The 26643-nt window shown below is 39.4% G+C and overlaps 1 protein-coding gene across 2 annotated transcripts in view; it reads left to right on the top strand.

The window, feature by feature from the left end:
- The window catches only part of nbeab (neurobeachin b), a 306319-nt gene that overhangs the window by 266641 nt on the left and 13035 nt on the right, over positions 1 to 26643 (top strand). The window contains exons 48-55 of one of the 2 annotated variants that reach the window (XM_058633432.1): positions 5962 to 6051; positions 9874 to 10051; positions 12590 to 12661; positions 12787 to 12942; positions 14304 to 14474; positions 19449 to 19550; positions 20340 to 20536; positions 22060 to 22211. In XM_058633432.1, the coding sequence (XP_058489415.1) occupies positions 5962 to 6051; positions 9874 to 10051; positions 12590 to 12661; positions 12787 to 12942; positions 14304 to 14474; positions 19449 to 19550; positions 20340 to 20536; positions 22060 to 22211 (1118 nt within the window). Of the gene's footprint in view, positions 1 to 5961; positions 6052 to 9873; positions 10060 to 12589; positions 12662 to 12786; positions 12943 to 14303; positions 14475 to 19448; positions 19551 to 20339; positions 20537 to 22059; positions 22212 to 26643 lie in introns of those variants that run through there. The other variant, XM_058633433.1, reaches the window with a different exon arrangement.

Below are 26643 nucleotides of genomic sequence, written 5' to 3' on the forward strand. Positions count from 1 at the left end.
TTATACAATTTGTGAGGTTTGTTTACAGTATTTTCATGTGTTTGTGTGCTTTCAAGCACTCGAGTGAAGTAATTTGCTGTGTGTAATCTGTGGCATCTGTCAGAAGGCGAAAGGTGGAGCAGCTTCATGTTTGTGTCGCGACTCAGCGTGATCCCACGCTGCTTAGCGGGTCAACGCAGAACCGTGTCTGCACTCTGTCTGACAGCGTTGTTTTGTTGCTGCGTTGCATGAGTGCACCTGGAGGGAGGATGCTGCAGCCGCTCACCTCTGAAGCCGACGACAGGACGGTGCGGTGCGTTATGATGGATGTTTGGTGTTCCACCTGAGCAAGACAGTCATCGCTGGAAGGCGAGATCCTCCAGATGGCTTTGGCTGATAAGTGACACTTATCAGCCAAAAAGCAGAGCCCGGAGTAACTCAAATTAATGAACTGCCTCTTGAAGTGCTTGTCGTCTCACACTGAGATGGAGATAAGTTTCTGACACACCTCAGCGAGGATTAGTGTCGAGGCACCTGAGCGTTATTGACATGATTTGATTGTCTTGCGGACAAACATGTACTTGAGTTAACCTTCGACAAGTCGGTCCTCTTCCCCTCAGACACAAACATGAGTAAAAGCACAAGTGTCTTACCAGAAAATGACTTTGGTAGAAATAGGAGCTAGCTCTCTGAAGCTAGCAAGCTATCATCTAGAGATATCTGTCTAAATATGCTAGCTATCCAACTAGATATATCTAACTATCTATCTATCAGAAGCTAGCAAGCTCTCATCTATCTGTACTAGCTAGTTGGATGTTTATCTAAATCTGCTATCTATCTATCTGAAGCTAGAAAGCTATCATCTATAGATAGCTATCTAAATATGCTCGCTAACCAACTAGCTATCTCGGTAGCTAGATAGATAGATAGATGGATAGATAGATAGAAATTCAATATTATAGCTAGCTAGCATATTTAGCAGTCTTGTATGAAGTACCTTAAAGGGATACTTACTTAAGTATCAAGGATAGTACAAGTACAAGTATGTTACCAGAAAATGTCACTTTAAAAGTATTAAGGTTTACGACATTTACTGTACTTAACTGGAAGGTTGAGGGTTCAATTCCTGGCTCTGCCCGTCTATATGTGTCCTTGAGCAAAGACATTTAACCCCAAGTTGCAGCGTGTCAATGGGTGAAAGCTGTAGTGTACAGCAGCTCATCAAGACTAGAAAAGCTCTATGTAAATACAGACCATAATACCAACTCTTCTTCTGCTTTTATGAGTAACGGAAATGTAGTGGAGTAAAGGTAAAAGTTGCTCGAAATATAAATCACAAAGTAAAGTTCAGATATGTGAATTTTCTGCCTCAGACACACACAAACACAGACAAAAATCCTCCCCCCGCTCACTCTGGAAGTAATCTCGGGGCGTTGAAGGTTGTCTTGTGACTTCCAAACAGGGACATGAAGCAGTGCCGTGCAGTGCAGTGCAGTGCAGTTTTTCCCCCGGTAACATAATCGAAACAAGAAATATGCTGATGTTTTCCACATGGCCTCCTCAGACTCAGACTCTTTATGATCTCCGTATTGAATTTCTTGATTGGAGCAGACATTTTGACCCTCACCTCAAACCTAACCTTAAATAGCCACAGTGTCAGTCGCTTGTTACTTGACAGACTGTGCTGTAAAAGAAATTACTGACTAACGCGTAATGGTTGCCAAATGTGCTCACATTGAAACTTTCACTGCTCTACAACTTGTGGGGACAGAGCCTTTTTTGGTGTTGTAGGGGATGGGAGGTGACCAGCGGGGGCAGTGCAGGTGGCCTGTACCAGTGGTGCTGTATATGTGATACACAAGGAATGTGTGTGTGTGTGTGTATATCTTTTCTTTTAATGTGTCGGGGGTTGTCATTACCCCATTTGTTCTGTGCATATGCCAAGTATCTAGTTGAAACCATTTCTGGCTAGTTTGGTATTCCGTTCATAATACTTACACTTTGTTTAAGTAGTTAGCGTGATATCTTCTGTTGTTTCAAAACTCTGTTTTAGAATTTAGTTTAGAATTGGTGAGTGATTCTATTAGTACACAGTGAAAAGGAATGTGCGTAGAGTTAGTTGTCGTCTGTATCTAATAAAATGGCAGGTTAGTGTTAATCCCCCCAAAAAACAACGTTTTCATGGGAAAATTATAAAACTGAGGTTATACAATTACATGAATGGTTTGTTAGGTTTGTTTGAGCAGCTTCATGCTTGCAGCTTCATGCTTGTAGCTTCTTATTCTTACAAAATAAAATACACTTATTCGCCACATAATCTTCATTGCTTACTCTCATCAGACAAATGCATTTCTTTTATGTTCAACATAAAAGGCCCTGAAGCTACAGCCACTTTAGAGGACAATGAGTCAGCAGGAAAAACAACAATAAACAAACAATGCTACAACTACAAGATTTTAGCCTAATGCTAAAATGACAACCACCGGTTATTGAAGGTTTCAGACAAATGAGCAGATATTACTCTTTAACACCACAGACTTATACGTAATGAATGTCAATTAAGGCACAAGAGAGGATGTGGGGTTATTTTGTTTTGTGTTTTGCGCAAGCTAGCAAGCTAACACTATATACTACACTAGCAGTGTAGCTAGACACTCGTTATTAGTTTACTAGTAACAAGTAAAGTTTTTTACTGAGTGTCTCGCTTTGCAATTTAGGTAGATAGCATTAGCTTGCTAGCACCCATTTCTGTTGCCAAACCCAAGTAAGACGCAGTATTAATGTTGTCTCCCTCCATGTATGTGTGTGTGTACTTTGATTTATATCTTTGTAAGGTCCAAACTTAAAAATGTATCTTTGTGGGGACATTTTGTCTGGGCCTCAAAACTTTAAGGGGCTTTTTCAGGGATAAGACCTAGTTTTAGGGTTAGGGTTTAAATTGGGTTTAGTTTTGGGTTAGGGTAATGGGCTCGTCTTCTGGGTTAAAGTGAGTCTAAAAGGCCCGACAGACATTTTGAGGCTTAGGTGTGAAAAGTTTAATGTTTAATGGAACATTCTGAGAAGGTACACTAACTGGTAAACTGTTCCTGCAGTGAAGTTATTTTGGTCATTATTTGCCTGCGTAATTAAAATGACTGTTTCCCCTCTCAAAGCAACAACAAGAGATTATACACGTTTCCCAAAGTATAGTTCCTATATCATATTATTTATGAAGGCAGGAGGAAAGCTTATAGACTTTGACAAAGCATCGTTATTTGGTTTTTCCCAAAACACTGGGAGTGGGAGGTATTTTTTGGGTCCCCATACAAATTTTTCAGAGCTTTCCCCAACCCTTTAATTAAGATTTGTGCTTATATGCCAAAAATTCATCAAAGAAGAACACACAAGAACTGAAAGAAAAATTGTTACAATTGTAAATTGTAAATAACTTCCAAATATTGAAAGTTATTCTGGCAAAATGGGCAAAATGTACTGTTTTAGGGTTAGGGTTAAAATTGGGTTTAAGTTTAGTGCTGGGATGTGAATTGTGGTTAGGTTATGGTTAGCATTAGACATTAACTGGTTATGGTTAAGGTTAGTGGTAATGCTTTGTTTAGGCTGTCCAAATGAATGGAAGTCAACACAGTGTCCTTGTGTGAACCTGTGTGTGGGGGTGTGGGGTCACTACAGTGGACCACACGACACACGCTGACCTGTCCTAATTCAGCATCACCTCTGAACTTACCATGCAGTGTCCCTCGCCGTGGCATGTGCTGCCCAGTGGGTGTTTTTGATGGTGAGTGGTGTTTACAGGCGGAGGGAGGGAAGTGAAGGACTCGTCACCGCGGCGGTGAGCAGGGCGGGTGGAAGGCTGAGCGATGTATGTTCCATTGTGCACAGTGGCATTGACGGACGTCTACAAGCTCCCCTCTGATGGTGGAAGTGGCTCCAGTCACATCAATCACTCCTGCTGTGGAATGCCCCACTTTCAGTCAAGCTCTGCAACTCGTACCATTTCTTCTTCTTTTTTTTCTCTCTGTTCCTTCTTCCCCTCGCTCACGCTGGATGAAAAGAAAAGGGAAAATCTTTTGTCTGTTTAAGTAGGCGTTTTCCTAATAATAGCACTTGCTTGATTCATCCAGTGTTGCGTTGTTGTTGTTGTTTACGTTGTTTTTTTATCAGTCGTCTCAGTCATCCAGACTGGAATTAATAATCCACAATTCATCGAGACAACAAGCGCTCATTAGTGAGTGGAAATCAAGAAAAAGGACCACTGTACTGAACTAAATGTGCTATAAACCAATCAACGCCCCATCGTTTAACATCCCTGTGATTAAAATCAACATTTGAGCGCTTTAATCACATATATGTTGCCTGAAATGTCATCTATATGCCCATAAGCAACCTAAAATTATCAATACATTTTAGATTTTTTTTTATATTTCTATAGGAGATTTTTGATGACTCATTTTGTTCTCAGGGGAGTATCTTTCGATACTCTGTCCTAAACCTGATGTACCATTCAAATACATTAGTGCCATCATGGGCAACAATGGTTGCGAGAAGTCCTCAGCAACAGTGAGTGCAGCTCACGATCGCCGGCATTTGGCAGTGCTGTCGCTATATACGCCAGACTCCTCTGTTAAATGTTGAGATTTCCGTGGCTAATTGTTGGAGATTAACGCATGTTTTCAGGATTTTTTATAGTCTTTTTAACTGATCTACAGTTCGGCATTGTTCGCTTTGTGTCAGATGTCGCACTCATGACTCTCTGACCAGTCAGTGGCCGGCAGTCTGTTGACGTCACATTTAACAACATGCTTTCGCAAGCGCGCTCTGCATCACCGTAATTACGCGACGGTTTGTGCTATCGAGAGAAATTCCAGCAGTTTCTGAAAGCTGAGAAGTTGCACGTCAGAACCGACGCCTGGTTATTATGGTAGTTTTACTCGTGCTGTTGCAGGAGGTCGGGGAATCAGCGTCTTTGTCACCAGAGAGGAGAGAGTTGGAAAAACATAGTACATAGTTTCCATAGTTGTTTGGCTTGTTTTTGGACATTGCGACAAAGTAAATGTTAATTTAAATATGTTTTATACTTTTCAAATTTCAAATTTAACACACAAAATCTGGTGTTTTTTCAAAGTAAATAATTTTAAATGTTAAATATATGCCAGATATTGAAAGTTATTCTGGAAAAATGGGCAAAAGCATTGACTCACAGGACATTTTCTTGCTCTTTTACGGTTAAAAATAAGTCTAAGTCCAGACAGACATTTGGAGGCTTAGGTGTGAAAGGTTTAATGTTTAATGGAACATTCTGAGAAGGTACACTAACTGTTAAACTAAACCTGTTCCTGCAGTGATTTTTTGGTCATTATTTGTCATTATTATGGGCAAAAAGTACTTAACTCACAGGACATTTTCTGGCTCCTTTATGGCTAAAATAAGTCAGGACATTTTGAGACTGAGGTGTTCAAGGGTTTAAATACAGAATTAAAATCCACTGTTTCACCTTGTATCCAGACACAAAAGATGGTAGGTAGCAAGGTTTTATTTGTGTGCATACTTTTGCCTTTGTTTCAAACACAATAACAATGATAAAAAAAAAACAGGGCCGGCCTGCTGCAGTCCTCGCTGGATGTCACTCCAGGTTAGCGTCTGTGCAGCGGCAGAGCCCCCCCACCCCCACCCCTGCGCCTGGAAATGGGAATGGTTAACTGAAGCATGTTAATAGGAAAAGGCTTGTCTCTTCCATACTAACACTTGGATGACTCTGCAGGCTCTGAGGGGGAGAGGGGGGAGGAGGAGAACCGAGGCGATTTGGAGTGTGCACCCTTCTTTTTTTCTTTTTTTTTTTTTACCCCCCCCCCCCTCTGCAGAGGCACGGCTGAGTTAGGATTTGCTTGCATTGTCAAGTAACGCATTGACCCATCACTTTGATGCATATTGACTGTGACAGCCTCTCTCTCTCTCTCTCTCTTTCTCTCTTTCTCCCCCCTGCAGGCCACAGAGGCTCAGATCCAGAGGTTTGGACAGACGCCATCTCAGTTGCTTATCGAGCCACATCCTCCACGCAGCTCTGCCATGCACCTGGTGAGAGCAACGAGAATTCTGGGGGGGTGGGGGGGATGAAATTCCCTTCACCTCTGGTCATTGTGTATGGGTATGTGTGTGTAGCAGTTTGTGTGTGCCTGCACAGACCTGGATGATGTTCCCCGAGAACGTCCGCATGAGACAACGTTCCCCCCCCCCCCTCAATTTATCACTTCTAATCCGCTTCAAGACACTTTTTTTTATGGCACAAAATAAATATTTCAGAAGTCGTCTTACCTCATGTAGGTCACAAACACACACACACCCGCAATGTAACGACACATTTACCAGAGCCAATTGTCTTCACTGTTTTATAGCAGCTGCTGCTGCTGCTGCCTGCGTGTGTGTAAAGGGAAGAGTGCGCCCTACTGGCCTAGTCGCTCCTGCCACTCTCTCTCTTCACCGTCTAATCCATGTAATGGCCAGAGCCGCCCTCATTGTCTCTCCACACCCCCCCCCCCCCCCCCCCCCCCACACACACACACGGCTCTCCTACAACAAAAAGTTTGTGAGGCTGATTCCTCTGAGACCCTATTTGCAATTCTCTGCCTTTTTGCAACAGACGTGAAATATTTCCATCCAATTCTGTCAAAAGCGGAGCCTGGTACCAGGACCATAGTTAAAGGGGAAAAACGATGGGAGAACTGTAGCCATCAGTGGTTAAACTGGGAACTGCAAACCTAATCTTAATCTATCAATATTTTAACCTTGCAATATTAACTATAATTTAGTTCATGGATTTTATAGCTATAACTGACAATATCCATAATGCAATTTATCTTTTTTGGCTAAAATAACCTTGTTTTTTTCATTAGCTTGTGCTTATTTTTATTTTATTTTATTTTTTAATATTACTTGTTTTTTTTTAGTTGTCTGTTAAATGTGAACCAAAATAAATGCATTCATTCCTTCTCAGTCATCCAGGTCATAGTTATATTCAGTAGATAGCTGTAGGCAACTGGACAGTTTTGCTTGAGTTATGTTTAACCTTAACTCAAGCCTTAAGTGACAATAACAAAAAAAAACCATCAAATACATGATGTTTGTCATTTTTGAGTTTGTGTTAAGGCAACAGGCCTGAAACACAAACTCATCAAAACATAAACAGAGTTCTCGGACTGTAAACGAAAATGAAACTTGTACATTTTTTATCAGAGAAAGCCAAGATCTTAATTTGGATAGAAATTAATGTCATGAGGATAAACTGCTTGAACGGGAATGCACTGTTCAGGGATGAGCAGCAAAACAAAACTTTGAATTTGAACAACTAAACAGAAAAACTGAAAGCATAAGATGGCATCACTGGAAACGTAAACAATTTGTTTTACAATAGGAAAACAATACAATTTAAATAAAAATAAATGATGACATAGGATGGATACAGTTTAAAATAAATACAAAGCGTCTGTTATAAATGATGTGAAGAGGATGGAAATCTGACTTCGATACGTTCTGATAATCACTGTCAGCTTTAGCCGTTATGTTATATCATAATTGAACATGTTTCTTTTATCTGTGATGGTCGTTCTGTGACTTGATAAAATTAATTAGTGCCTGCAGCTGCAAGGCATTCTAGTGAGAACCCTAGGGTTCTCACTAGAATGCCTTGCGCTGCAAGGCATCTCTTGTAATCGTGCGCGTTTATTCTGCTTTTTATTCTCGCGCCCTCCCGTTATTTCGGCACGCTACTCCTCCTGCATCTTTGAGAAACCCCCAACACAAGTTATATCAAAATGTGCGCCTTGACCGGGAATGGTGTGCTATGACTTTTCTAAGATTTTCATATAACCATTGGGATAATATTTACAAAAAACTGAACAAAAATTAACATTGAAGTGGATGGGGGACCGAAAAAAACCAAGCCCGCTTTGGAGCATCACAGTGTCGTCATACTTTAACGTAGAAACGTGGTTGGAAGTTTAAACGGGTCACAAGACTTGGGACTTTTCTGACCTAAGTCGACATTTTGATACATGTTACGGTTTTTGAACTATCGCAGTTTAAGTTTTGTACTTTTTTTCAAAGCTTTCTGATTTTATAATGGGTGTGTGTGTGGTCGTTAGGTGTGAGCTAGAGTGACACACTCTAGCAAGATCCAGCAAAATAATCAGAAAAACTTCTAAACAAACTCTTCTCCTGCCCACAATTTCCAACCTACAGAGACAATTTTTACATCAAAATGTTGCCATGGTTGTCGTCTAACCCTGTGTGTGTTTGTCATGTTCATATGACTTGTAGTTTTTCTTAAAATCACCTCAAAGCACAGAGAACTCTGGTCACAGTCTCAATTCACTCCCATGTTAAAATGTCTGCTTTGGAGTTGTGGAAAATCAAGATGAGGGTGATTTTAAAACTGTGATTTCTCTGTCAATTCACGCCCGTTTGTCACAAATTTTGAGATGGGAGCTGCTGAAAGCCTCCTGGCGCTCACAAACCAAAAATTTTATCTCTATCATCAACCGTTCTTGAGATATGACAACTTTAAAACATGCTGTTTTCTCTGTGAGAATGGGAAACAGAGGGGATTGTGAATCTCTCTCTCTCCCTCTCTCCTGTCACTCCAGCAGTTTGCCCCGCCCCCTCCTCTGCCGGCCCTGATTACACACACCTGCTGACAATTAAGCCATGTGGACTATAAAAACTCCCTGTTCCCCTGTTTCAGTGCCAGTGTGTTTTCGTCCATGCCTGATCACCATAGTGCCTCGTCACAGCCCCAGAATCCTCAAGTTTTTGATCCTCTTGGTGAGCGATGCTTTATTTTGTAAGTTTTCTTATCATAGCCTGTTAGCTGATACCTTAGTAAAGATTTATAGCTTTTGTTTTCCTCCTTGGGAGAGATTTTTTGTTTGTTAATTTTCACAGCCTTTTAGGAACTCCAATCACTAGGCTTGTGACTTACCTTTTATTAGTTAGATCCAATCATTTAGATTGCGTTTTGTTTTTTATCTCATTCTTAGTTGGTTAAGGATCGCCAATCATTAGGATTGTGCTTTTGAGTTAGCTTTTGTTTTGAAGTGTTTAGAGCCGCGTTTTCCTCCGTTTGGAGAGTTTTCTGTTTAAGTTTTACATGATAACCTTAGTCCGAGTATGTTTCCTCTTCGGAGTGATTTTTTTGTTCCGCGTTTATAGTTCCACAACGTTTCTCTTGTAGAGCGTTGCGCTCGCAATTTGTTATAGGTTTTCATAGCCACGCTTTTGTTTTTCCTCAGTAAAGAGGACCTGCCTTGAGAATTGTTTACGAGTGCCAATAAAGACAATTAAAAAGCCTCTGCGTCAGAGTCCTCTCTGATCCGTCTTGTTATCTCCTCTAAAACTTGGTGTTTTTAAAGGGTGAGTCCACCAAAATACCACTCTGTCTAAATGCTTTTAAAGGTTCAATCCACATTTTTAGATTTTATAACGCAGGTGTTCGGAAGGGGGAGGGGGCATCAGGGAGTGGGAGGGGTTTATGAGTTATTCTCTTTCAAAGGGTGATTCCACCAAAATACCACTCAATCCTTTACCAGCACAAGTCCTGCACGCGAAGACACATGCCGCAAGAACTGCAGGCACACTCGAAATTTCGGCACGGAATTGCGGAAATCTAGTTGTTGTTGAAATGAAGTAAAAACATGTGTTTATGCTTCTCTGTGAATCCAGCTGAATCTTTCTACATGTGCATCATCTCACATGTGCAACCTCATCTGACTGTTGTGTCCAGAGGCTAAAGTTCTCTGTGTCTGATCCCAGTTTTTTTTCCTCCACCCTCCACACTAATGACCTCTTTCCATTCTTCTCCTCCTCCCATCATTCACATCATTCCACGTGTCGTCCTCTCCGTAGAGTCCTCTCATGTTCAAGGACCAGATGCAGCAGGACGTCATCATGGTGCTGAAGTTTCCCTTCAATTCCCCGGTGACACACGTGGCCGCCAACACTCTGCCCCACCTCCTCGTACCCGCTGTGGTCACTATCACCTGCAGTCGCCTCTTTGCCGTCAACAGGTGGCACAACACTGTTGGTGAGCAGGTGACCGTTGACACCATATTTTACACATTTACCACCATAACCTGTCATTTATGAAAACATAATTCTCTAACCGTATAACAAATGTTCTGCTTCCATAAAGAAGAAACAATCATGACTCATTCAACTCAGTTGACGTTTTTGTTTGTTTACATTTATGCTTAGTGACAGAGTTTATGAGAGTTTTTTCCGGTCATCCTAGTTGTTTTTGTTTTGTCAAGTAGCTAGTGAGTTATCATCTATAGCATAGATAGATAGATATCTAAGCAAGCTTTCAAGTTTAGATATCTATCTAAACATGCGAACTGGCTATCTACCAACTAGCTATCTCTCTAGCTAGCCAGCTCTATCTATCTATCTATCTATCTATCTATCTATCTATCTATCCAATCTATCAGAAGCTAGCAAGCTCTCATCTATCTGTGCTAGCTAGCTAGAGGTTTATCTAAGTATGCTAACTAGCTATCTACCAACTAGCTAGCTATCATCCATCAAAATATACTATCTATCTATCTATCTATCTATCTATCTATCTATCTATCTATCTATCTATCTATCTATCAGAAGCTAGCAAGCTCTCATCTATCTGTGCTAGCTAGCTAGAGGTTTATCTAAATATGCTAACTAGCTATCTACCAACTAGCTAGCTATCATCCATCAAAATATACTATCTATCTATCTATCTATCTATCTATCTATCTATCTATCTATCTATCTATCTATCAGAAGCTAGCAAGCTCTCATCTATCTGTGCTAGCTAGCTAGAGGTTTATCTAAATATGCTAACTAGCTATCTACCAACTAGCTAGCTATCGTCCATCAAAATATACTATCTATCTATCTATCTATCTATCTGAAGCTAGCAAGCTATTTATTAATAGATATCTATCTAAATATGCTCGCTATCCAACTAGCTATGGGTTAGATAGCTAGTTAGTTAGCTAGACAGACAGACAGATAGATGTAGAGGCTGTAGCACCTCCCAGGTAAACCCACTACGAGTGTTTCCACATGTTCCTTTTCCAGACATGTGTGAACAACATTACACACAGAGCCGCTCCTCGAGAATCAGCCTCACCTCAGGGTCACGGGGCCAAAGCAATGCTTACTGGGAAATTAGGGCCACAACTGCGGCACATTCTCCTCACACGTCTCCATCTGTCACGGCAGAAACACGCGGAGCTCAGAGAGCAAAGAGCCGGTTCTGTGTGGCTGCTCCGGCTGCTCCCGCGCTAATGAACACAGCTGCAGAACCTTTCCCATCCTGTCGCCGAGGGAAGGGAAATGTGGTTTGGCTTTTCAGAATAATGAAGATAATAAGGCCTCCATATTTTCAGGCATGTTGCTGTTTTAAAAAAAACGGCTCCAGATACTCACACGCATGGATGAAATGTCTCCATTTAGTTTGACACTGTAAGGAGAAAAAAAACAATAATATGTAAAACAGATGGAAATCTTTGTGATGGAAGAGATTATGAATGAATTTGGTTCTGAGGGGACAGGTGTGTGTGTGTTTGTGTGTGTGTGTCTGGAAAAATTATAATATTTTTCTTGAATTCTGTCATCATCCATGCACCGGAACATTTCTCGATTTTGAGACATATCACCAGTAAATGTGTTCTTAATTTATCATAATGAGGACAATACAGGGGAAAAAAGGGACTTTTTTTGTGTTTTACATCATCACAACCTATTTTCTTGAGGTATTTTACATCTGCCAACCAGGGCCCTAAGCAAAATTAGATTCTTCACAGTTGTAGCTGTGTTGCAGTATGGTACATATTTATTTTGGAATAGTAGCCAAAATAACCAACTGTTCAATTCTTTAGCACCCTTCTTACTCCTGGGGTACCAGGATAAAAAGTCGGAATTTAAAGAAAAAATCAGAATTATGAGATTAAAGAAAAAATCAGTATTCTGAGATTAAAGTCAGAAATCTGAGAATAAAGAAAAAAAATCAAAATTCAGAGAAAAAGTCGGAATTCTGAGATTAAAGTCAGAAATCTGAGAATAAAGAAAAAATCAAAATTCAAAGAAAAAGTCAGAATTCTTAGATTAAAGAAAGAATCAAAATTCAGAGAAAAAGTCAGAATTCTGAGATTAAAGAAAAAATCTGAATTCTGAGATTAAAGTCAGAAATCTGAGAATAAAGAAAGAAAATCAAAATTCAGAGAAAAAGTCGGAATTCTGAGATTAAAGAAGAAGACGGAAATTCTCGGATTAAAGTCAGAAATCTGAGATTAAAGTCAGAAATCTGAGAATAAAGAAAAAGTTAGAATTCAAAGAAAAAAAATTGAATTCTGAGATTAAAGAGTCAGAATTCAATATAAAAGTCAGAATTCTGAGATTAAAGGACTTTATTTTAAGTACATTTTATATCCGAAAATGACTTTTGATACTTTAGTCCGGTAAATGCCATAGACATTAAGACTTTAAAACTTCATTTTCTGGTAACATACTTGTACTTTTAGTCAAGTATCCCTTTAAGGTACAAGGTACAAGACTGTATATTTATGTATGAGTCTTTGTCTAGGTCTCAGAGGAGCACCAGGTTATTCTCTGGAACAGGCTCATCATTTACCAATAGAGATGGATTCTCTGGTCGGTGAGTAAGCGTCATATTCCTTTGAATCTTTTCCTTTTTTCTCTGCTGTCGCTGAAGGGATCTTCATTAGTTATTGACACTCTGTTTGGTTTTGTTTTTTCTCGTCATCCCTTTTTCCTCCACAGCCAACAGCAGTGGAAGCAACAAGCGTCAGATCACAGACTTAGTGGACCAGAGCATCCAAATCACCACACACTGTTTTGTGGTGACAGCTGACAACCGCTACATCCTGGTGTGCGGCTTCTGGGACAAGAGCTTTCGTGTGTACTCCTCCGAGACAGGTAGGTTACAGTGTAAACTCTGTTTCCTGTAGAGGTGTGTGTGTGTGTGTACTGATGTGTGGAGGACTGAGCACCATGGTGGGGTAATACAGTAGTGTCACTGCTCTCTCCTGACAAGCCTTGGTGGGAAAGAAAATCACACAAAAAAAACAAAACAGGGATGACTGTGTTATAATACAGTGGAACATACTGTCTAGTAAAAACAAACATTTTATTGATTATTAAGGGTTTAGGAGTGTTCACTTAGCAACATAATGAATCTGAAGAGTCTTACGACGTTTAAAAGGAAGAGGAAATAAAGTTTTAGTTTATTAGTGCCTGCTTAGCAATACAAAGCAATGAGAATTGCGTAGAGCTTATCAATAGGCCTTTATCACGTCAGACTTGGTTCCCTGGAAGTAGCCCTTGAAAATCGCCAAAGCAGTGTATCCCCACGTCCGGTTATTGTTCTCAACATGACGGCCAGTTACAGATGGACAACTTCGCTCTCTCATCTCCCAAAAGTTGGCCAAGACGATGTGGTGAACGAACACTCCAAGGTTAATACGTTCAAACTGGAGAAAGGGTATAAGTTCTTCTACGGGAATTTTATCTCGTAGTCGCAGTAGCGGGTTCCTGAGCCTCATCGACTGTAGGTAAGGACAGTGTCTTACCCGAGCTATTCCACAAGTAGCTGGAGTACCGCCTGTTTTTAGCCTCTTCTGCCCACGTATTGAGTTGTGCAGGCCTCCTTATTAACCTCACCCAAGTTTTTGCGGAGGTGTTCGTCTATTGGAAAATTGTGAAAACTAAGGTATGGCTGTCTTTGTTTGGATGTTAAAGAGCCCGGTACGCTGCAATAGCACAGGCGAGAGGAGGCGGCCAATAGTTTATCAAGTTAGTAGGAAAACAACCATGCTCTATGATTTACCGGAAATGGTGAACCAGCAAGCGTGATAAAGGCCTATTATTCTTCTGCGGAATGGTGTGCTATGACTTTTCTAAGCGTTTCGAGTAACCGTGGCATCAAAAATCGCAAAAAAAATGCCAATAATTTCCACATACTGAAAAATGGAAAATCCAGGCCAATTTGGACCCTCACAGTGTCTTCATACTTTAACGTAGATACGTGATTGAAACTTTAAACGGGTCACAAGACTTGGGACTTTTTTCACCTAAATCAAAGTCTTGATACCTATTACGGTTTTTACACAATTGTAGTTAAAGTTTTGTACTTTCTTTTGGATGTTTTCAGATTTTATAATGAGTGTTGTCCAAAGTCAGAGTTGCAGACATAAAACACTTCATGATTCATACTTCAGTGACATACAGTGACACCTTAATAACAACCACCTGTGTGTGTGCATCTGTCTCTTCTTCAGGTAAACTGACCCAGATCGTTTTCGGACACTGGGACGTGGTGACGTGTTTGGCCCGGTCAGAGTCGTACATCGGAGGAGACTGTTACATCGTCTCCGGGTCCAGGGACGCGACGCTGCTGCTGTGGTACTGGAGTGGACGACACCATATCATCGGTGACAACCCAAACAACGGTAAGCACACATATACTGTACATATATATATGTATAAATATATATATATATATATATATATATATATATATATATATATATATATTTATATATATGTATATGTATATATACTGTATATACACACACACAATAGCTATTCTTCTAAGGACAAAACTGAATTCTGACTCTCCCATGCTATATGTATAAATATATATATATATATATCTTTGAGAGCATATATACATATATTTTTGAGAGTGTATATATCGTTGTGAGTATATATATATATTTTTTGTGAGTGTATATATGTATCTTTGAGAGTATATATATATATATATATATATATGTAGTATATATACAAATACACTGTAGATACTGTATATATACACTCACAAAGATATATTTATACAAACACACACACTAAAGTCCAGTCCTTCCTAAAAGGTAGGTCAGGACCCACAGATGAGTGTTTATTTTACATATTTCCTGCCTTTTACTGATGAATTATTAAATACCACACGTGTATAAAATTTATTTGTTTGTTCATTTATCGCACGTATGTATCTGTCTTGGAAATGACCAGATTTTCTCCTGTTACTGTTAATATTGTGAGTCTTGTCACAATTTTATACCATGAGAAAATCGAGTCCCTGTATAAAAATCAATGGGAAACACTGCAGTCCCTAAAAGCCTAAAAAATAAAGTATGTTATCTGTTGGATTTCCTTTTTTAAGTTGCAGAGTATTGGAAGCCAAGAGCTTTGATCAGCTGCTAAATGGAGTAATGAGAGACAGGATGTGGATAATTTATCTGATACACTCGTATGATATGTAATTCATCGCAGCGCGCCGCGCCGCTTTGAAGTGGAGGCCTCGGGACGTCTTGGCTTTCAAAGAGCTTCCAGCCCCCGTGTGTCATTTCTGCTGCTCCGTTCACATTTTTAAGCTGTCGATTCTCGCTGATTGTCTGTGTTTCGGAACGATCCATCAAGCTTGCACGCTGACAGCTCCAGAGCAAGTGAGGAGAGCCATGTTTGGTGAGGAGGAGGAGTAGGCGGTGGTGGAGGAAGAGGAGCAGAGTCTTGTGTGTGTGTGTTTTTCATTTATTCTCTGGATGGTGATACAGTGCGAGCGTGTGAGAGGAGATCTTGTGTTTCCAATTGTCACTGATTTTTTTTCTTTTCCGGAGCTTGGGATTAGTCGCGAATGTCCTCTAATTAACTTCACTGAGGCGCCGACAGTTAATTAAGAATTTCAGCTTGGTTGACTCCAATTAGCGAGGGGCAATCGCACTTGTGTTACTGCAGAAGGAGACGAGTATTCCCCTGATGTTCACGCTGCAAGGATTCCCCGCTCGTCTTCCATGGACAAAAGGGAAGGAACATATATGATCTTTAAAAAAACAACAAAGTGCAGCATGTGTGACCTCTGTGCTGTGTCTTGTACCCAATCTGGAGCCACTCAGGAGGCAGTAACAGCAGGTTTAGTCTGCCATTTATAACAAAGATTTTACTGGGTGTCATGGACAAACACCTCATGCTCTCTCTTTTGACAAATCCTCTGTCACCCTTTTATGACACACAGTGTTTACACGTGTAAAAATAAATACATCAGAATCAGAACCGGAACCTGAATACTTTATTCATCTCCGCAGGGGAATTTCTGCATTGTTTTATTGTGATCATCCAGAAGAGGATTAATGCCACATGGAATATTCTTTTGGAAACAAAATGGAAAATAAAAAAGCCAAAATTCTGAGATTAATCCTGACTCTAATCCCTGATTTCTGACAAAAACCTATAATTTCCAATACTTTCCTTGCTCTAATCCCCCAAAAATTATGATTTTTGTCATAATTTTATCTCCAAATTCAGAAAAAAAGAAAAGAAAAAAAAAGCCTGTGAATTCAAAGTTTTTTTTCTCACTCTAATCCCTGAATTCTGAGAAAAAACTAAAAATGTCTTGTCGGCACCCTCATATGGCTCAGGTGTGCATGAGCTGAAGTGCAAGCACAGCACTTTACAAGACAACGATAAGTAAAAGTAATACAGATTCAAGCAGGAATTAGAAAATAAAATCTAAGAAGATGCTGTCTGATGGCCGCCAACGTAATTATTTTAGATTCGGTGATGTCAAATTTTTTCATCGCTTTAGTAAAATGTGTTATGTGGAGCGTTTTCTAAACATGACATACTTATGTGTCTGCTACAGCTTTATTCAAATCTGTCATGGTTAAACATGGATGGTCTACATTTGTAAAAAACCCTCAGGGATAAACCATTTAATATCCACACATTAGTGTCATAAAGCACACAGAGGCTCTAAAGTCGTCTTTACTTTGGCCTAATAATTGAACAATCTTTCTCTTGGAGTCTCATTCTGGTGATTTCATGCCTGTTATATTTTCTATAAGGTCAATTGACGACAGTGTGACTCACTCCTCCCTCATCTCGCAGACATGATGTGCCCAAGAAATTGATTTCACTCGTTCTCCCTCCCCCCCAAAAAAAGGCTGCATGCGTCTCAAATGTATAATAATTAAAATAAGTTCCAGCTCAATCATGGTCCTGCCTCTCACCCTCTCACCCTCTCACACTCGGTGTATCTGCAGCGGGTCATTGTGGCGGCTGGATCTGGTTCGTCCCTGGGGCTCAGAGCAGGTGGGGGTTTTGTGTCATACAGGGAGATTGAATCTTTTGTTGTGTAGGTGAGATGAACTTCCTATTCTTCTCTCCCCAGAAGCCTTTTTTAATGAATGTAATCTCTAAATTCTGAGAGAAAACTAAAATGTTCGACTTTTTTCTGACTCTAATCTCCAAATTCTGAGGTTAAAAAATGTATTCTGACTTTTCTTCAAATCTAATCCCTGAATATTGACAAAAACTAAAATTTGCAACTTTTTTCTGACTCGAATCTATAATTTCCCAAATTCTGAGAAAAAAAAGCTGAATTCTGACTTTTTTTCTGACTCTAATCTCTAAATTCTGAGAGAAAACTAAAATGTCTGACTTTTTTCTGACTCTAATACCCTGCCTCTCACACTCGGTGTATCTGCAGCGTGTCATTGTGGCGGCTGGATCTGGTTCATCCCTGGGGCTCAGAGCAGGTGGGGGGTTTTGTGTCGTACAGGGTAGATTGAATCTTTTGTCGGGTAGGTGAGATGAACCACGTCCCCTTCTTCTCTCCCTGGAGACCTTTTTTTTTTCCTGACACTTGTCCTGTTCAGCCTCGACTCAGCAGCGGCTGCTGGGATTGACAGCACCGCTCTGGTCCTGGTCTCTGAGGGACACGGGGACGCTGCATTGATCACCGTCCGACTCACTGGCTGGACCGGTGCAGCTGTGCATGAGGAGGAGACGTCTGGCACGTCTACACATCTACAGTATGAGGACATTTTTCACCGCGTTTGCTGAACTTGAAAGATCCAGTGTGAAACTTTTAGGAGCATTTTCTTGTAAAAATCTGAACATGCTACCCAAAGTTATGTTTATATAAGTGAGTAGCTGCTTTGAAACCTTAAAATAAACCTTTTATATGTAGTTCAGTCAAGGGTCTTGCTCAACGTAGGCAGCCATCTTGTGCCACCATGTTTCTGCAACTGCCTGAAAGGACAAATTTGCCAGATTATTTGCAAACAACATAAGAGATTAGAATACTTTAAATCTTAGATTGTGTCCTTGACTGTGGACAAACCTGATAATCTGAGATAATCTAAATGATTGATGACTGACAAAATACTCTAGATTCAGATTTGTTTCTGACTATGATCCCTGAATTCTGACCAAAAAAAAGCTTTCTGGGGTTTTTTTGCACTCTAATCTCCAAATTCTGACCAAGAAAACTCAAAATTCTGACTTTTTTTCTGCCTCTAATCTCTGAATCCTGAAAACCCCCTAAAATGTCCAACTTTTTTCTGACTCTAATCTCCGAATTCTGACTAAAAAACAAAAAAGTATCTGTCTTATTTCTAACTAAAATTCTGACGGCGTTACCAGACTATTTCTCTCTCCAGCAAAAAGTTGGTAAATATCGTGTTGGCGCCTTTGTGTGGCTCCGGTGTGCACGAGATGAAGTGCAAACGCAGCACTTTACAAGACGATGATAAATAAAACAAATTGAAGCAGGAATTAGAAAATAAATTCCAAGAATATGCTGTGTGATGGCCTCCTTCCTGATGACATTATTTTAGATTTGGCAGTCGCAGGTTTTTCCATCGGTTTAGTAAGAATGTGGAGCGTTCTATACATGACATATACTTTATTCAAATCTGTCATGTTCAAACACAGATAAATCTACATTTGTAAAAAACCCTCAGGGATAAACCATGACTAGCATTTAATATACACCCATTAGTGTCATAAAGGTCAAAGGTTCACTGTTTTCACTGGCAGTACTGGAAGTTCGGCTCCAGGTGTTGTGAAACTCCCCTCGTTACCTCCCGCCGTCATCAATCATGTGACACACAGGACGACATCGAGCGTCTCTGCTGCCTTCACCCAGCATCCCATCATTTACATGACAATAGAGAGGGGGTGCCACTGCTGGCAGACGTGTGTCACAGTCACGTTTGATTTTAGTGCTTTGGTGGTTAAATGAGGACACGAGATTAAAGAGATTTTAGCCTGAAATTACATCTGTTCAGTCTTAAATTAACTGCTGCTCAAAGTATTATCAAGTCTCAGTTTTGGCCTTTAAGGGAAAAGGTTTGGGCACATCTGGTTTAGGTGATTTATTCTAATGCAGATTAAGGTTATTATAGTTAACGAAAACTAACAAAATAATGAAAACTAGAATTGAAACTGAAACACTGAATCTCTGTTTATAAAAATTGTAGTTAAAATGATCTCCCTATTCCGAGAAAAAGCTTAAAATGTTTACTTTTTTCTGACTCTATTACCCTTAATTCTGAGAAAAAAACTTAAAATTCTGACTTTTTTCTTACTCTAATCCCTGAATTCTAAAGGAAAAAACTCTGACTTATACTTGATTCCTTTAGGTGACTATCCAGCCCCACGAGCCGTCCTGACCGGTCACGACCAGGAGGTCGTGTGTGTGTCAGTGTGTGCAGAGTTGGGCCTGGTCATCAGCGGAGCCAAAGGTCAGTGTGTGTAAAACAGTCTGTCATAGTTCATTCTTTTACAATTTGCAGATTTTTATTTTGTAAGCGACTTACAAAAGAGGAATAAGCTACATGGAAGTAGTCTTGGAAAGAACTTCACTAAATAGGAAACTGGACTGATAGAGGATAAGAGTGCAAAGGTGGATCCAAGTGCAGAAGGAGATACTGCAGGGGGAGGGGGGAGGGCAAGTACTAGGACAGAAGATGCTCTTGGAAGAGTTGTCTTTAGGAGAGCATTTAAGTAGGTGGGAGCAGACCCATGAAGCACTTTGTAGGCTAGCATCAGTGATTTGAATTTGATGTGGGCGGCTAAGGGTATCCAGTGGAGCTCAGTGAACAGAGGGGTGACATGTGCCCTTTTAGGCTGATTGAAGACCAGGCGTGCCACTGCGTTCTGGACCATACACCATGTAGCGGTTTCACAGGTCGGGAGGCCTGTTAGTATGGCATTGCAGTAGTCAAGGCGGGAGATGATCAGAGCCTGTACTAGGAGCTGGGTACCCTGTTGAGTTAGTTATGGCCTGATTTTTCTCATATTGAATAGTGCAAAGTGACATGACCGGGCGACAGACAACATGATCTGTAAAGGTCAACTGGTCATCAATCATGACTCCCAAGTTTCTTGCTATCTTGGAAGGAGCCAGAGATAGGGAGTCAATATTAATACAGATGTTTATAATTGAAAGTGTTTCTTTTATGATATGACAACATTAAAATCTATCTATCATTCTCAATTTTGCTGGTACTGTGTGTGTTTTGGCTGGTCAGAGGGTCCATGTCTGGTCCACACCATCACCGGGGACCTGCTGCGAGCTCTGGAGGGGCCCGAACTCTACCGGTGCCCTCGGCTCATCACGGTGTCCAGCGAGGGCCACTGCATCATCTACTACGAGAGAGGCCGCTTCTGCAACTTCAGCATCAACGGGAAACTGTTGGCACAGATTGAGATCAACGATTCCACCAGGGTGAGCGAGAGATGTTCAGGCACCAGGATTCTCCATGAGGATGTGGTTCCTTGTCCTGACGAGTCTTTAGATGGAGGTCGATCATCACAAAGGGCCTGGATTATAGTATACAGTCAAAAAAATCTTGTCTGTGATTGGGCAGTCGTTCCGGGGAAGTCCAATGTTTTTCTTACAAAACTAACTAAAACAAACCAAAATTGTAGTGAAAAACATCTCCCTATTCCGAGTAAAGCCTCTGAATTCTTATTTTTTTTCTTACTCAAATCCTTGAATTCTGACAAAAACGAAAATATCCAACTTTTTTTTACTCTAATCTCCGAATTCTGACCAAAAAACTCTGTATTTTTTTTGAAAAAAAAAAAGCAAAAAAACCTTCTGAATTCTGTAGGGCTGTCAACTGGTCGATTTATGAGTTGATACATTCTGGCTCAACTCAAATCCTGATTGGTCGACTTTTTGCCGTGTTAATTTCATACAGTCTATGGTTAATTTGATTTAATCTGGAGGAAAGTACCAAGTTCTAATGGGGGTGTTTTCAGAGCTCCCCTGTTTCACAGGTAACAGCGTGTCTTCAGAGAACACCCCCCTTGTTTTCAGTATTTTGGATTAGCCCAACCCACAAGAGACAGATAGATTAAAGAACGTCTGGTGGTTTTATTTAATTTTGAGCGTTTCAATTTAGGCTACAGTCAGTCCTGCTCTAACATCCTTGTCAAAGACATCGGCAGTGTGGCAGCATTTTATAAAAATAGATACTGGGAAAAAAGTTTGCAAGCAACAGTTTGCATATCACAGCTCGACTACAAACATGGCATATCGTATAAAAATGGTAGGGTTATGTTGCTCCGTCCGTTTTGAGTATATGAACATATCAGAATCGGCATATTTCAATGTTTTAGTCTAATAATCGTCGATTCGTCGATTCCTATGTTCAGTGTGTTGCACACAGCCAAATAATCTAAATATTCCTCAACAGAATTTCCATGGTTGATTACAGCCCTAGAATTCTGATGTTTCTCTGATTCCAATCTCCAAATTCTGATTAAAAAAAAGTCTGACTCTTACTGTTGCTTACTGATGACTGAAACTGACTAAAATTGTAGTAAAACTTATGAATTCTTACTTTTTTCTGACTCTGATTTCCCAATTCTTACCCTACCTGATCTGTACTGGAAACCCAGTTTGTTTTACGCATGTGTAAAGTGCTGCTACTTCCTATTTAAAGCAGTTTTAGGGATTTTAAAGAAAATAATGTTATATTTTGATATAATAGTTATTTTTACGTAATAAATACACACTACAGGTTAGGTTAGGGTTTTTATGGCAGGTGGCGACCACAACTGTCATAAAACAGTAGCAGTAATAAGACACCAGGTTTCTGGTATGGCGTGACACTTTAATTTACGCCTCACCACAGCACATGTTCTCATATGTCCCTCCACTGTCACAGATGTTGTCTCTGGACTCTCGCATCCAATCGTAAACATGCCGACACATAAAGTTGGTTAGTTTTCCTCCTGCAGGCGATTCTCCTCAGCAGCGACGGCCACAACCTGGTGACGGGCGGAGACAACGGCGTGGTGGAGGTGTGGCAGGCGTGCGACTTCAAACAGCTCTATGTCTACCCGGGCTGCGACGCCGGCGTCCGAGCCATGGATCTATCACACGATCAAAGGTCAGAGCAGGACACGTACGCCTCGATTACTAAAATCAGAGAGTTGACCCCAAAGATTACTAACATTAATATGAATTTGTAAAATTTACCCCAAAAATTACCTAATTCAGCAAAATTGACCCAGAGATCACTAAATAAGTAAACATTTGTAAGAAATTACCCCAAAGATTGCTTTAATTTGTAAAATTGACCCCAGAGATTAATAAAATTTTTTAAAGTTTTAGATAAGCTACTCGAGTCGCGCTCTACGGAACACCCTGGGAAAAAAAATGAATAAATAAGGTTATAACATTAGTAAGTCGACGTCTGTGGACATTCTTCAGAAATCCAAGAGCCCATTTGTTCATTTGTTGCTTTGATCATTTTGTGTCCTGGCAATGTTTGATAATGTCAGGGTCTGTTTCTAGGAAACGCGTGTTTGTTCTTGCTGTTTTTAAACATCAGATTTCCACCAATAAACCCTTAATAAAGGTTTCACACTTGACCTTTAGCTAAAATGGAATGATCGTACCATTATATATATTATAAAAGCTCTGGAGCAAGACATTTATTTACACGTCCACTGACAATTCAGGACAGACAAAAACACCCAACAGGAACTGTCAGTGAAAAGGTTTGTTTTTTTGTTTACACGCGTGTGGACATGTGTGTTTGTGTGTTTGAGGCGAAAACGCCTGTTGGCTGTGTTTTCACGCTTGTCAGTGTGTGTTTTTCAGTGAAAGAGCCACCATCACTTCCCTTAAAATAGACCCCCACAGTTGCCATGGAGACAAAAAGTACTGCACTGAACTCATATCTGTTAAACAGACAATGGCACACACACACACACAGACAATCATTTTATTCCCTCAGTGTTTGCATTAGTGAGAAACTGATCAGGAGTTTTAATGTGGGCCCAGATGACGGCGTAGAACGTGACAGTAGTCGCTTTGGGGCTGTGAGTCTGATGTCATCATGTGACCAGCAGCTCCTCACATCTGCCCTCTGGCCTGAAACAGAGACTTAACTTAACCAGACTCATGATTCACAGCAGACAATTTAAGACAATGTTCAAATCCAAGTACTGTGTGCTATTTAAACAGTTCCTCCAACTTAACAAACTCATTTAAATTGAATATTAAGAGTCAGTGGTGAGAAAAACATATTCTGCTCTGTCCATTGTGCCTGGACGTTGAAGCCCTCGGGCTGTAGCAGTATATAAGTCAACCCTGTGAAATCAGCTGCTTTTCCTACATACACAGGGTCAAAGGTCACAAACAGAAAAAAAGTCCCTACATGGGACTCAATGGTCGACCTCAGGTCTTAAAGAAAAAGAAGAGAAAATCACAAAATATACAATATCTGCTCCTGATGAACCACTGATTATTTCATTTGCTGTCATCTGTCACTCAGTCATGTCACTGTTGAATTCAATTCAGTTTTATTTGTACAGCCACTAAACTATGATGTTTTTGTGTGATTTTGGACGACATTCTAAACTATGACTTTTTGTGTGATTTTGGAAGACATATTAAACTGTGATATTTTTGACACATTTTGGACAGCATACTAAACTATGTCTTTTTGTGCGATTTTGGACGACATACTAAACTATGACATTTTTCGTCAAATTTTGGACGACATACTATACTATCACTTTTTAGTCAAATTTTAGAAGACAAACTATACTATGATTTCTTTGTCAAATTTTGGAGGACATACTATGCTATGACTTTTTTGTCATATATCGTGTTTCTATTGTAAAAAAAATAACTTGAACCACTTATTCTAGTTGGCCGAGTGGTCTATGACACTACCTTTTGGATGCCAGCCTCCACAGAGGGACACCGGTTCGAATCCCACCCCTGACTGTAACTAAGATATTTTTGGGTGATTTTGGACGACAAACTATACTATGACGTTTTTGTCACATTTTGGACGACATACTATACTATGACGTTTTCTTCACATTTTGGACGACATACTATACTATGACTTTTTTGTCACATTTTGGACGACATACTATACTATGACTTTTTTGTCACATTTTGGACGACATACTATACTATGACGTTTTCGTCAAATTTTGGACGACATACTATACTATGACGTTTTCGTCAAATTTTGGACGACATACTATACTATGACGTTTTCGTCAAATTTTGGACAACATACTATACTATGACTTTTTTGTCGAATTTTGGACGACATACTTTACTATGACTTTTTCGTCAAATTTTGGACGACATACTATACTATGACTTTTTTGTCAAATTTTGGACGACATACTATACTATGACGTTTTCGTCAAATTTTGGACGACATACTATACTATGACTTTTTTGTCACTTTTGGACGACATACTATACTATGTCTTTTTCGTCACATTTTAGACGACATACTATACTATGACTTTTTTATCACATTTTGGACGACATACTATACTATGACTTTTTTGTCAAATTTTGGACGACATACTATACTATGACGTTTTCGTCAAATTTTGGACGACATACTATACTATGACTTTTTCGTAAAATTTTGGACGACATACTATACTATGACTTTTTCGTAAAATTTTGGACGACATACTATACTATGACTTTTTTATCACTTTTGGACGACATACTATACTATGACTTTTTTGTCACATTTTGGACGACATACTATACTATGACGTTTTCGTCAAATTTTGGACGACATACTATACTATGACGTTTTCGTCAAATTTTGGACGACATACTATACTATGACTTTTTTGTCACATTTTGGACGACATACTATACTATGACGTTTTCGTCAAATTTTGGACGACATACTATACTATGACTTTTTTATCACTTTTGGACAACATACTATACTATGTCTTTTTCGTCACATTTTAGACGACATACTATACTATGACTTTTTTATCACATTTTGGACGACATACTATACTATGACTTTTTTGTCAAATTTTGGACGACATACTATACTATGACGTTTTCGTCAAATTTTGGACGACATACTATACTATGACTTTTTCGTAAAATTTTGGACGACATACTATACTATGACTTTTTTATCACTTTTGGACGACATACTGTACTATGACTTTTTTTTTACATTTTGGACGACATACTATACTATGACTTTTTTATCACATTTTGGACGACATACTATACTATGACTTTTTTGTCGAATTTTGGACGACATACTATACTATGACTTTTTTGTCGATTTTGGACGACATACTATACTATGACTTTTTTGTCGAATTTTGGACGACATACTATACTATGACTTTTTTGGTGATTTCGGACGACATATTATACTATGACGTTCTTGTCATATATCGTGTTTCTAAAATAAAAAATAACTTGAAAGCCACTTATTCTAGTTAGCCGAGTGGTCTTTGACGCTCCCTTTTGTGTGCTAGCCTCCCCAAAGGGACACCGGTTCAAATCCCACCCCTGACTGTAACTAATATATTTTTAGGTGATTTTGGACGACATACTGTCATATGACTTTTTTGTCACATTTTGGACGACATACTATACTATGACTTTTTTGTCACATTTTGGACGACATACTATACTATGAATTTTGTAAAATTTTGGACGACATACTATACTATGACTTTTTCATCAAATTTTGGACGACATACTATACTATGACTTTTTTGTCACATTTTGGACGACATACTATACTATGACTTTTATCACATTTTGGACGACATACTATACTATGACTTTTTTGTCACATTTTGGACGACATACTATACTATGACTTTTTTGTCACATTTTGGACGACATACTATACTATGACTTTTTTGTCACATATTGGACGACATACTATACTATGACCTTTTTGTCACATTTTGGACGACATACTATACTATGACTTTTTTGGTGATTTTGTACGACATACTATACTATGACTTTTTTGGTGATTTTGTACGACATACTATACTATGTCTTTTTCGTCACATTTTGGACAACATACTATACTATGACTTTTTTGTCAAATTTTGGACAACATACTATACTATGACTATTTTGTCAAATTTTGGACGACATACTATACTATGACTATTTTGGCAAATTTTGGACGACATACATATACTATGACTTTTTTGTCACATTTTGGAAGACATACTATACTATTTCTTTTTTGTCAAATTTTGGACGACATACTATACTATGTCTTTTTCGTCACATTTTGGACGACATACTATACTATGACTTTTTTGTCACATTTTAGACGACATACTATACTATGACTTTTTTGTCACATTTTGGACGACATACTATACTATGACTTTTTTGTCAAATTTTGGACGACATACTATACTATGACTTTTTTGTCACATTTTGGACGACATACTATACTATGACTTTTTTGTCAAACTTAGGATGACATACTATACTATGACTTTTTTGTCACATTTTGGACGACATACCATACTATGTGT

Source organism: Solea solea, chromosome 7 (assembly GCF_958295425.1).
Source record: "Solea solea chromosome 7, fSolSol10.1, whole genome shotgun sequence".
In the NCBI taxonomy this organism is placed as follows: domain Eukaryota; kingdom Metazoa; phylum Chordata; class Actinopteri; order Pleuronectiformes; family Soleidae; genus Solea; species Solea solea.